This window comes from Terrapene carolina, unplaced genomic scaffold (assembly GCF_002925995.2).
Source record: "Terrapene carolina triunguis isolate 2854851 unplaced genomic scaffold, T_m_triunguis-2.0 Scaffold96, whole genome shotgun sequence".
Lineage (NCBI taxonomy): Eukaryota > Metazoa > Chordata > Testudines > Emydidae > Terrapene > Terrapene triunguis.
In genome coordinates this window covers 35,838,423-35,851,480 of record NW_020664447.1, presented here as the reverse complement: position 1 = coordinate 35,851,480, position 13,058 = coordinate 35,838,423, and the positions used below count along the sequence as shown (strand labels likewise).

General features: G+C 45.2%; 1 protein-coding gene across 3 annotated transcripts in view; it reads right to left on the bottom strand.

Moving 5' to 3' along the window:
- SMOC1 (SPARC related modular calcium binding 1) overlaps positions 1-13,058 on the bottom strand; it is a 184,529-nt gene that overhangs the window by 106,906 nt on the left and 64,565 nt on the right. For all 3 annotated transcript variants that reach the window (XM_026651224.1, XM_026651225.1, XM_026651226.1), the window contains exons 2-3: positions 11,486-11,657; positions 5,209-5,321 (exon numbers count right to left, since the gene is read on the bottom strand). In XM_026651224.1, coding sequence (XP_026507009.1) covers positions 5,209-5,321; positions 11,486-11,657 — 285 coding nt within the window. The remainder of the gene's footprint in view (positions 1-5,208; positions 5,322-11,485; positions 11,658-13,058) is intronic.

The following is a 13,058-nucleotide window of genomic DNA, read 5'->3' as shown; positions in this document are numbered from 1 at the left end:
TGTAAATATTACACATGGTTTGAAAGCAAGCGTGTTTAATGATTAATGATTAATTTGCCCTGGCAATCGCGGCCAGTACAGCTACTGGAAAAGTCTGTTAACGTGTATGGGGATGGAGCGGAAATCCTCCAGGGACATCTCCAGAAAGCTCTCCTTCATGTACTCCCAAAGCCTTTGCAAAAGGTTTCTGGGGAGGGCTGCCTTATCCCGTCCGCCATGGTAGGACACTTTACCACGCCAGGCCAGTAGCACGTAGTGTGGAATCACTGCATAACAAAGGATGGCAGCGTATGGTCCCGGTGTTTGCTGGCATGCAGACAACATCCATTCCTTATCTCTCTTTGTTATCCTCAGGAGAGATATATATCATTCACGGTCACCTGGTTGAAATGGGGTGATTTTATTAAGGGGACATTCAGAGGTGCCCGTTCCCGCTCGGCTGAACAAAAATGTTCCCCGCTGTTAGCCACGCGGTGGGGGGGGGGGGGGGGGGGGGGTGGGGAGATCTTACGAGAGTAGTGGGTGGGGGGGGGGTGGTAGTTGGGTTTGTGCTGCATGTTAACCTGGAAACCGCAGCCCCTCATTTTACATTGCAAACCCATTTTAAATGGCCAACCCAACGCGTGCTTGGTATGGGAAATGAGGGTGCTGCTGTTTGAAACCATTCCCACATGTTATGAAGGTTAAAAAAGCCAAAAGACTGGCTTACCATGGCTGCCTGCAAGCCGAATTCTGTTGCCTGGCACTGCGTGAGTGATCTCTCACACCAAACTGGCAGGCCCTCAATATAAGAGGAAAAATGCGACCTTGTAACGAAAGCACGTGCTGTGTAATGTGAACAGCAAAATTTAACGTGAAAGAGTGTACCCATTGTTCTCTAAAATGTGTCTTTTTTAACCACCTCTCCCTTCTCCTCCACCAGCTGCAAATCTTTCTCCTTCGCAGAGGCTATTGAAGATTAGAAGGAGAAAATGGCGGACTCGGGATGATATGTTCTCGGAGCTCCAGATGTCCTCCCACGCTGACAGAGCACAACAGAATGCATGGAGGCAGTCAATGTCAGAGTGCAAAAAAGCACAATATGAACGAGAGGAGAGGTGGCGGGCTGAATCGCGGGCTGACGAGAGCAAGTGGCGGGCTGAAGAGGATAGGTGGTGTCAGCTTGCTGACAGAAGGCAAGAGTCGATGCTCCGGCTGCTGGAGCATCAAACTGATATGCTCCAGCGTATGGTTGAGCTGCAGGAAAGGCAGCAGGAGCAGAGGCCGCCGCTACAGCCCCTGTGTAACCAACAGCCCCCCTCTCCAAGTTCCATAGCCTCCTCACCCAGACACCCAAGAACGCGGTGGAGGGCCTCCGGCCACCCAGCCACTCCACCCCAGATGATTGGCCAAGCATCAGAAGGCTGGCCTTCAATAAGAGTTAAAGTTTTAAACTGCAGTGTGTCCTTGTCCTTCCCTCCTCCCCCACCCCTCCCGGGCTACCTTGGCAGTTATCCCCCTAGTTGTGTGATGAATTTATAAAGAATGCATGAATGTGAAGTAACAATGACTTTATTGCCTCTGCAAGCGGTGCTCGAAGAGGGGAGGAGAGCGTGGTTAGCTTACAGGGAAGTAGAGTGAACCGGGGGGGGGGGGGGGGTTTCAATCAAGGAGAAACAAACAGAAGTTTCACACCGTAGCCTGGCCAGTCACAAAACTGGTTTTCAAAGCTTCTCTGATGCGCACCTCGCCCTGCTGTACTCTTCTAACCGCCCTGGTGTCTGGCTGTGCGTAATCAGCAGCCAGGCGATTTGCCTCAACCTCCCACCCCGCCATAAATGTCTCCTCTTACTCTCACAGATATTGTGGAGCGCACAGCAAGCAGCAATAACAATTGGAATATTGGTTTCGCTGAGGTCTATCCGAGTCAGTAAACTGTGCCAGCGCGCTTTTAAACGTCCAAATGCACATTCTACCACCATTCTGCACTTGCTCAGCCTATAGTTGAACAGGTCCTGACTACTGTCCAGGCTGCCTGTGTACGGCTTCATGAGCCATGGCATTAAGAGGTAGGCTGGGTCCCCAAGGATAACTATAGGCATTTCAACATCCCCAACGGTTATTTTCTGGTCCGAGAAGAAAGTCCCTTCCTCCAGCTTTTGAAACAGACCAGAGTTCCTGAAGACACGAGCATCATGTACTTTTCCCGGCCATCCCACATTGATGTTAGTGAAACGTCCCTTGTGATCCACCAGGGCTTGCAGCAGCATTGAAAAGTACCCCTTGCGGTTTATGTACTCGGTGGCTTGGTGCTCCGGTGACCAGATAGGGATATGGGTTCCCTCTATCGCCCCACCACAGTTAGGGAATCCCATTGGAGCAAAGCCATCCACTATGACCTGCATGTTTCCCAGAGTCACTACCCTTGATATCAGCAGGTCTTTGATTGCGTTGGCTACTTGGATCACAGCAGCCCCCACAGTAGATTTGCCCACTCCAAATTGATTCCCGACTGACCGGTAGCTGTCTGGCGTTGCAAGCTTCCACAGGGCTATCGCCACTCGCTTCTCAACAGTGAGGGCTGCTCTCATCCTGGTATTCTGGTGCTTCAGGGCAGGGGAAAGCAAGTCACAAAGTTCCATAAAAGTGCCCTTACGCATGCGAAAGTTTCGCAGCCACTGGGAATCGTCCCAGACCTGCAACACGATGCGGTCCCACCAGTCTGTGCTTGTTTCCCGGGCCCAGAATTGGCGTTCCACGGCATGAACCTGTCCCAGTAACACCATGATTTGCACATTGCTGGGGCCCATACTTAGTGAGAGGTCTATGTCCATGTCAATTTCTTCATCACTCTCGTCGCTGCGCTGCAATCGCCTCCTCGCCTGGTTTTGCTTTGGCATGTTCTGGCTCTGCATATACTCCAGGACAATGCGCGTGGTGTTCATAGTGCTCATAATTGCCACGGTGATCTGAGCAGGCTCCATGATCCCAGTGCTATGGCGCCTGGGCTGAAAAAAGGCACGAAACTATTGTCTGACGGAGGGAGGGGCGAGTGACAACATGGTTTACAGGGAATTAAAATCAACAAAGGTGGCTGTGCATCAGGGAGAAACACAAACAACTGTCACACAGAATGGCCCCCCCCCAAAGATTGAACTCAAAACCCTGGTTTAGCAGGCCGTTGATTTCACGGAGGGAGGGGGAAGCAAATGAATACAGAACAAATCTGGCCCATCTATCTTTTAGATCTTAGGCTGGCAGCAGACGGTGCTGCATGACTGATAGCCATCGGCATCTTCTGGGTGCTTGGCAGATGCTGCATTACGATTGCTAGCCATCATCGTCAAGACAGTTCAATAGGACTGCCGGCAGGACTGAGTCTCCAGGAGACAAAACATGTCTGCCCAGGTGCCTCTGACCGAACTCAGAGGAATACGACGATGACGGCTACCAGTCATACTGCACCGTCTACTGCCAAAAGGCAATTAGCTGCTGCTGTGTAGCAATGCAGTACCACGTCTGCCGGCACCCAAATGACATATGGTGACGGTGAGCTGAGCTGAGCGGGCTCCATGCTTGCCGTGGTACGTTGTCTGCACAGGTAACCCAGGTAAAAAGGCGCGAATCGATTGTCTGCCGTCAGGGGAGGGGCCTGACGACATGTACCCAGAACCCCCCGCGACACTGTTTTTGCATCATCAGGCATTGGGATCTCAACCCAGAATTCCAATGGGCGGCGGAGACTGCGGGAACTGTGGGATAGCTACCCACAGTGCAACGCTCCGGAAGTCGACGCTAGCCTCAGTACTCTGGACGCGGTCCGCCGACTTAATGCACTTAGAGCATTTTATGTGGGGACACACACAATCGACTGTATAAAAACGATTTCTATAAAACCGGCTTCTATAAATTTGACCCAATTTCATAGTGTAGACATACCCATAGGGATTTGAGGAGTAATTAATTCACTATGTAGCAGGGAAATTCTATCCCAATTTTACCCATGGGGAAACTAATGCAGAGGGGTTGTGCAACTTGGGCAAGGTCAGACAGAATTGGAGCCTCCAATGGCTGGCTTAGAGCCCTGTGCCAAGTCCAATAAACTATTCACCTCTCCCATTTACCCAGATTCAGGAGAAAACTGCACATGACTCCCTTTTACCTCCCTAGCCACTAGGGTGCGACACAGCTCCCATGAGTGGCCACTGCAACAGGCATGCCAGTGCCTGGAGTGGAAGAGAGCTGAGCATCAAGACAATTTTTTTTTTTTTTACCCTTGGAGGCTCCCCAAACCACTCTTCCTCTGAAAATCCACACTATGGCAGCCTTCCCTCTGGTTAAGGGCAACTGTTTGGAATGGCAATGGAAGCTGGTAGCAACACTCCCTGCTCAACCATTTGGAAAGGTCACTCTTTGAAACTGTGAATAAGTCGTTACCAAACTCATTTCACATAAGCCTGAAGGTTGTCAAGCTTTAAGTAGTAAGAAGCAGGTGCTTTCCCAAGCTGGCACTTTCCCAAGCCGGCTTCTTAAATTAAGGCATTTTCCTTTTGCCTATTAGACAATCTGCAATTCTAGCACACTCAAGTCTAGCAAGAGGAGACTATCCCATATTTGGATACTCGAGGCACCATTACTGGATGGGCCTGTTCCCTCATCACCTACTGGAAGACAACATTGGAAAGCCCACCACCACTCACTCCCACATGATCTAGGATTTTAAAGCAATAAAGCAGGGGTTAGTCCTCCTTACAAGTAAGTGAATATAATGCCAATGAAAGATGCTGAGTTGACAGCTCTGGAGACTAGCCCTCTTTTGCCAGAACAGGCACAGTATGACCAGCAGCAGAGGAAGCTTGTCCCACACTGTCTTGTCAGCGAGCCTCAACCCTAACCTGGAGGAATGACCATGGAGCTCAGCCTCATAGCACGTTAAGTCCCAGCACAGACCAAGGACTTAACAAGGGAGCTAATTAACAAGTCATGGTGAAGGTGGATGCTGATGTATAGGCTTGACCTTTAGGTCCACGAGTGACCAACACCATGTTTTGTGCAGGCCAAACAGCTATCAACTGGCAAGGACTTTTGAACTCCAAGTCAGTGGGGGTGATTGCCCACCATTATATATTTTTGCCACCTTTGTCATCATTTCCCTTTGGTCAGATACTAGTAGATAATTCCTTCCAGCCAGAGGAAACAGGAACAGACATAGGCTGATTGAAGTCTTACTTGTGTGAATGATCCATCCTCATTGCATTCTGGAATGAAGACTGCTTCCTGGGGCTTCTTTGCCTGTTCCAGTGCCTGAGCCCTCTCTAATCGACACTTACTTTGGCCAGCATCTGCAAAGGGAACCAAAAATCCACTCTGATTTTAAGTATCAACTGGCTCCCCAGAAGATAGCTAGGGGCTACATTCAGCTGTGCAAAGATGCAATGGGAAGCCATGTGGTAAGACTTGTTTTCCTACTATCTTTATCTATACATTAGAAATACAATCATTAGGCAATTTAACATCTCCTGGAAGGAGGATCCAGGAGCTCAAAGTAACAGCCACTGCACACTTTTATAAGCAGTGGCAAATTTTATGGGCAACAACATTTGGCTACATTTACCCCGGGGGACATTGGCCTCTACTAACAAATGCCAGAGTCAAGATCTGCGGTGGTTGAAGGTCCACCAGAGGTGGCAGAGGAGTGCAAGACACTCCTAACCCCTTCTCTCTCTGGATGGTCTTGAGCTAGCCAGCACAGGTCCAGTATCAGGCAATGCTGGCAGCAGAAGGGGTGTAACCAAAGCTGCAGCAGGGATGTTCCAATTGAGCGCATCCCTCAGGCAGCTTCTGCCAGTAAGACCAATACAGCACTAGCGGCCAACTGAAGTTGCCCTCCTTCATAACAGCCTCTCAGGCAAGGATGTGCTAGCTTCCTTTCCTAAGGGAGGGACTCCTGCATGGAGTACAATCTGGTTGGAGGGTGAGGTGCAATGTGTCCCTCTTGCATCAGGTGTAGGTCAGTCAACCTGTTGCTAAGGAAAGTGTCACAGGGTGAGCTGAGGAGTTAAGGCCTCAACTCTGGCCAGTACTTGAATCAGGTGATGGCAGCATCTGGAACCTCAACCCCTCATAGGCCCATCTTATCCTGTGACAAAGGGCAAACAAATATTATACTTGATAAGCCTTACGCTGATCACCTGCAGGGTCACAAAGAAAACTTCTCTCTGCCCTGCAAAGGCACAGTATTACGTTAGTGTTTACATTTATTTTAAAAAAACCAAACACTCTTACAGCGCTGCTGGTAGGTTTTGGAAGAGGACTGAAAACTGCAACTTCTTACTCAACATATCTGTTCTGCAGAGCCCGATTTGGCCACCCTTATGTATATGGAATAGCACTGCCCCCACCCTGGATCCCCATTTCCAGGATGCTTCTCAGGGAAAGGATGGCAAGATCTGATCCTCTGCTTGATATTTGTATTACAAAAGTGCTGCAAAGCCAGTGATCAGGATTGGGGCTCCATTGTACTAGACACAGTGTAAATGTACAGAAGAGAATCTCCACAGCAACGAGTTTACAAGTAAAATCTAAGACCCCACTGAACAAATGGATACAGCATACATACAGGCATGCATACAGAAAGGAGTGCAATTGGATGGGTGGGGTAACAGTTATACAAATACTGTTTGCAAACATAGCTAGTCTATGTAGTGATATTAAGATACACAACCTCTTGTGAACATGGGACAGCCATGCCAGTATACAGAAAAAAAGACTAACCATCCCTGGCCAGAATGACATTTGGGCAGGGTGGATAAAAATCAACTGGATTTTTTTTTAATTTAAATTGGATTTTTGATAAAATGCTTTTTGAGGAAAAAAACTCTTAATTAAAACTATAGCTCAAAGATATCTCATCATGGAATAGGGATTATAAATTCTAATTCTATAGTATGAGACAATATATTCATGTAATGTTTAAGAAAGTTTTGTAAATGAGCTCCAATAGCTCATGGATTAGGGACCCAATCTTATGGGGTTCCAAGGGCTTCTGTATAGATTTAGGTTTATCTTTCTATCTACCCAATGGGACTCAGTGCTCAGTCTAGAAGATACCATCAAAGATGCTTTGTTTTGCAGTTCTCAAACTGTGGATTTGTGTCTCCAGAGGTAACATGTTTATTTAAAAACCATTTTTGCTGTTAAACAAATATATAGAAGTGAGAAATAACAACCAACCCTATTGTCCCTCTGCAAATTTGTGTACACAGTCAATCCCTTACCTCTCTCTAAAAGTGCAAAGTTTCAAAAAGTTCAATGAATAGAAGATTGGTGGGGGCAGAATAGATCTGGACAAGGAGAAGAAGTCTGGAGATAAATGTGAGAAGAGAGGGACAGGCAGTAGAAACAGAAGTGAAACTGTTTGAGCAGCATATTCTAGAAGTCTTGAGGTCTTTCTGAGCGTAGCCTTCATTGATTTGAGATCTACCATACCATTCCCTCACTAGAAGGGAAAACCTATAATGGCTGCAGGCCATAAAAGAGACCAGCTTGGGAATATTTTAATGAAGTTCCTCTACCTGTGGGTAAGACAGGCATGCATGCAAAATGCAAACAGTGCAACAAAGAAATGCAAGGCCTGGTTGCCCGATTGAAACATCATGAGAAGTGTTCCTTCTCAGGAAGAAGCTGCGTTGAAGATGATGAAAGGAACATCTCTTAACATGCAGGATCTTCAGGTTGGTAAACGTTTTTATTTCATACTTCTTTCTTAAGGACTGCCTATCTTCCTTCTGGACTACTCTTGAATTCTCATGTTTGAGGAAAAAAAATGTATATACATACACACACACACACACACACACACACACACACTAGTTGTTACTCTATGGTACTATCATTTTAGATGCAGTTGTGACAAAAAATAAATAGCTGAAATAGGCAGATCTTCAGTTTACAATTTCACCTGTAAAGTAGTACTGAGTGTCAGTATTACTCATTGCATTCACTAAGTGAGCAGTATGGTAATAATAATTAAATAACTGCATTGACTTATTTTGTTAAGGAGAATCCGTTCTCAACATACAGGATTCCAAAGACTATCCAGCTTCAAGATCACCATCATTTTCTATAATTTCAGAGTTATCTGCCAATGATAGTGTTTCAGTCACATCATGTATGTCACATAGCCACAATATATCACCTGTAGCATAAAGAGAAAAAAAAAAAATCCATCATCCAGAAACAACCATAGATAAATTTGTGATAAGAACCAGCAGATTACAAAAAGAGGTAATTGATGAAAAAATTGCCCGGTTTGTTTATGAAACAAACTCTCCTTTCTGTATGATTGAGAACCCACACTTCATTAACATGGTTCAGTCATTAAGACCAGGATACAGTCCACCCAACAGAGCAGATGTCACAGGCAAATTGCTGGATAAAGTTTATGAAAAAGAAATTGAGCAGTGTGCAAAAGGTCTAGAGGGTGAAATTGTTAACTTGTGTCTTGATGGGTGGAGCAATGTCCACAATGATCCTGTTGTATGTGCTTGTGTGACAACAGAAGAAGGGAATGTCTTCCTTACAGAAACAATTGATACATCAGGAAATGCACACACAGCAGAATACTTACAAGAAGTAGCAGTAAAAGCTATAACAAACTGAAAAAAACCCTCAAATGTCTAGTATGCAGCTTGGCCACAGACAATGCTGCAAATGTATCCAAAGATGAGAAGAAATTTAAAAGAGTGAAGAGTGCCTGTCTAAAAGTCTAAACCACCATGGAACACGGGGGGCGGGGGGGTCTGCAGACTAGGCTTAAGGGGTCTGTGAAAGGTGGTTGTTACCATAGAACAGTGGTATTCGACCTGTGGTCCACAGACCCTTGGAGGTCTGCAGACTAGGTCTAAGATTTCCAAAGGGGGGCCGCACCTCCATTTGAAATTTTTTAAGAGGTTCTCAAGTGAAAAAAAGTTGGAAACCACTGGTCTAGACTCTTATCTGTGTATCTATAAAGACTGCACAAGTTTCATCCGTGGCCTGCAGCATGATAAACTGTTCCACAGCTAACCACACAGCCTTCCATTAGAATATGCCAATTAAATTGAAATGTTTCACAGGAACATATGGATTTTGTCAAAATTTGTGGGAAGTCATCATACTGCCTTTCTAGAAGATAGAAAATTAAAGTTGAAATGAAATGTTTCAACTATATTTAGAAAAATAGAACAAAATCAACTTTATCAAAAACCATTTTCAGAATATTGTGTTTCATGAAAACTCCTGTGATTGACTTTTCATCCAGAGCTTTGGGGGGCTGGAGGGGAACAACAACAAAAGTTTCAAGAACTTGGAATTCCCTGTGGGATGAAAATTCTAAATAGTTCTATTATAAACTGTGTCAAACTGAAGCTGTGTGGGATAAAGTTTTCCATGCTGAGTGTCTGCCTCTGGCTACCTTTTTTTGTTTTGGTTTTTTTTTGGGGGCGGGGGGGGGGGGGGAGGGGGGGGTTTCTGCAAAAAAAATTCTTTCATTTATTTGTAAGAATGAGATTGGGGGGGGGGAAATAAATGATTAGGTAATAACATGGGCAAAAGTTAATTGACAATCTCTAGCACCTTTATGCTTTGGACCAGGCTTGTGAAAAAGCTGTTGTGTGTAGGACCCTTGCCTCATTTGTTGCAGAATTGGCAGATGAATAGCGAATGAGGGAGGGGATTGCAGGAAGAGAAAGAATGCTTTCATGGTTAAGGTAACTGAACCTTGTCCTGAAGAACTGGATTCTATCCCTGCCTCTGCCACAGGAGTTCCTGTGTGATGCTGGCCAAGTCACAAATCAGGATTTTCACAGGTGGCCACTAATTGTGTTACTTGTGTTCTGGGTGCCCAACCTGAGACACCCAATGTCTGATTCACAGAAGTACTGAGTGCTCACAGCTGCAACTGAAGTCAAAGGGAGCTGCACTTAGTATTATATAAATACACTTCATATGTTCAAAGTATTCTGAAAAATCAAGTTCTAGGCATCTCAAATTGGACACTCAAAATTAGTTTAAGCCTTTGACATTAGTGTCTCTGCATCACCTCCCCATCTGTAAAATCAAGATAATAGCAGCCCCTCATCTCAGTGGTGTTGTGAATAATAATTAATGTTTGAAGAACTAAAATACAAGTACCACAAAAACAAAACACCCATAAGGAAATTAATTCTGAAATCAGGTGCAGCATTTGGATAGTAAGTAATGCAGGAGCCCACTCTGAGGATATGGCCAGAGGGAAATTCAGAGTTTCCATCCCACAGGAAATTCCAATATTTATTTTCTGAATGTTAAGGGAAAAAACAAAGCTTTAAAATATTTGCAGTTCATCTTTTGATGTGACAGGTTTAGTCTCCCAGCTCTATGGATGGCAAGGAGGACCCAATAAGTTCTTATTCATAGCAGGGGGGGGAGAAGAGAACGAAGAAATGTTTAGGAAACTCAAAATTACTAGTGAGAGCCTTAACGTGGGGAAAAACCCCTTACTTTTCAACATTCAATGCTACCTTCTCTCACATGCTTCCCCTAAACTAAATGTGAACACACGCAGTTCAGAACGGGTCTCCATTTTAGAAGAAATAAATTCCAGAAAGTTTTAAATTATAGACTTTAAAGAGGGATTTTTAGGATAGGGAAAAAGCTTTCAAAACAAAAAAAAAGTCTGGCTTAAACATAATCCATTTGCCCTTCACATGGATTTTTATAGGTTTTTCTTGTCACTTTAACTGGATTGCCAAAGATATTTATGCTCAAATAAGTGTTCTCCCTTACAGCCCATCTTCCTCCGATTAGGGCAACACAGACACAGCTCTATTATTTCAACTTCACCGCAGGACTAATCATTTCTAGGACAAAAGATTGATTTCCATGAGTGAGAAATTGTGACTGCACTGCATGATCAAACTGAAGGAATAAAGAAGCTGGGTTGTGAAGTAGAGAAAGTTTCCTCCCCCGCCCCCTTGCACACAGCTGCAACAGTGGCAGAGAGAACAAAAAAAGAGGGCTGTGTAAAACTTACAAAGCATTATGTTGCTAATTCAGTGCAAAGAGACTTCCAAGTCCTTTGCTGTAGTTACACGTCTTTGCGTACATATATGCATGCCCAAAAGTACACCTACTCCAGAAAGCAAACAGGAGGGCAAACCCACTTGGGGCGGGGGGGGGGGGGGGGGGGGGGGCGGTGACCGCTCCTGTGTTCTCTGTGTACCCAAACTCTCACAGCTCAATGAACACTTATTGGTCCCTTGATCAGCAATATTCCCTACTTCCTCTGTAGTCGTAAGCAATCATCCCTTCCTCCATCTACTTATGGGCCAGATTCAGATTCATGCTCAGCTGAGCATGGGTATTTCAATGGGTTACTCATGGGGTAAGGTACTATTTAACATAAGCATGCCAGAATCCAGCCTTAGAGTAAATAGGACTCCTGCCCCCCCCCAATCTCAAAATAACCAGTTTGTGGTTCACTTACCTTTGCATCTGCCTCGATGCACCACACTCAGACCTGAGTCCCTGCATTTGGCTCTCTGGTAGTCACACATTGACTCGTACGTCCGGCCATCTGAGGCGCAGAGGGGTTTGGACTGGGACCTGGAGCAGTGGAGGTTACATTGTGGGTCTCTGTCACGGTCGCTTATTAAAAACTGAAGGAGGTGAAAAAAGTGGGGGAGGAGGGAGACAAAAATATTTGATTTGGTTTTTAAGTCAGCCAAGACACTTTTTGAAGATTAGAGAGATAAATGATGCAGTTTAAATTGTTGACCTCCATCTAGATTTTTCACTAGAAGAGTGATTTGATTTAAAAGTTATTTTATTTTGAAAGGAACCACCATTCACCAATTTTCTTTGAACAATACCACCACTCAGTGTGCAGCCTCTGAAAGAGTGGGTATAAAGGTGCAAAGCCAACAACAAACCCAACATAGGAAATGCTGTACTGAATGGACCTGTGATCAGTCTAGTCAGTATCCTGTTGCTAACAGTGGCCAACACCACATGCTTCACCCAAAGGTGAAACAAACACTGCAGGAGGCAAAGGCGGGCTAATCTGTGTAGATATTTGTTTAATACCTGAAACAGAAATCATAGAATTATGGAAAAGGTAGGGCTGAGAGGGACCTTAAGAGGTCATCAAGTCCACTCCCCTGCACTGAAGCAGGACCAGGTATTCCTAGCAGGGCCGGCTCCAGGCACCAGCCCACCAAACATGTGCTTGGGGCGGCGCCTGGAGGGGAGCGGTGCCTGGAGGGGCGCTCCAGCCAGTCGGGGAGAGCGGGGCCCCGCCCTCCCCTGCTGCAATGGGGGGGAAGTGGGAGGGCGGCCGGTGGCTTTTTTGCCTAGGGCAGCAAAAAAGCCAGAGCCGGCCTTGATTCCTAGACCATCCCTGACAGCTGTTTAACCTGTCCTTAAAAACCTCCAATTACGGGGATTCCACAACCTCCCTTGAAGCCTATTCTAGTGCTAACTATCCTTATCGTTAGCAAGTTTTTCCCAATTTCTAACCCAAGTCTTCCTTGAGGCAGATTAAACCAATTACTTCTTGTCCTACCTTCAGTGGACACTGAGAACAATTGACCACAGACCTCTTTAACAGCCCTTAACATTTGAAGATCATTTTATATCCCTTTCAAAAACATTTTAAAATATGCATATATATTATAACAACTCTGGGTGTTCTTGCTATGCATATAGATGTCCAGTACCTCCTGAAACCTTGTTAAGTGCTCAGCCTCAGTGACATCCTATGGTGGAGGTAATTGTCACCTCCAAGTTCCACACACTAATTACATGTTCTGTGAAAAAGTATTTCCTTTTTATCAGTTCTGAAGTGGTCATTTTTAAATTTCATTGACTATCCACTTGTTCTCGTGCTACAAGATAAAACAGAAGTTCCCCCTCTACAATGTGTTATTTTATGTTCTTCTATCATGTCCCCTCTCATTCTTCTTTCTAAAGGTAAACAATCTTTTCATACGAGAATTTTTTGAGGTCCCTAATTATTCTCATTGTCCTGCTTTGAAACCCCTCTAATTCTGCAATATCCT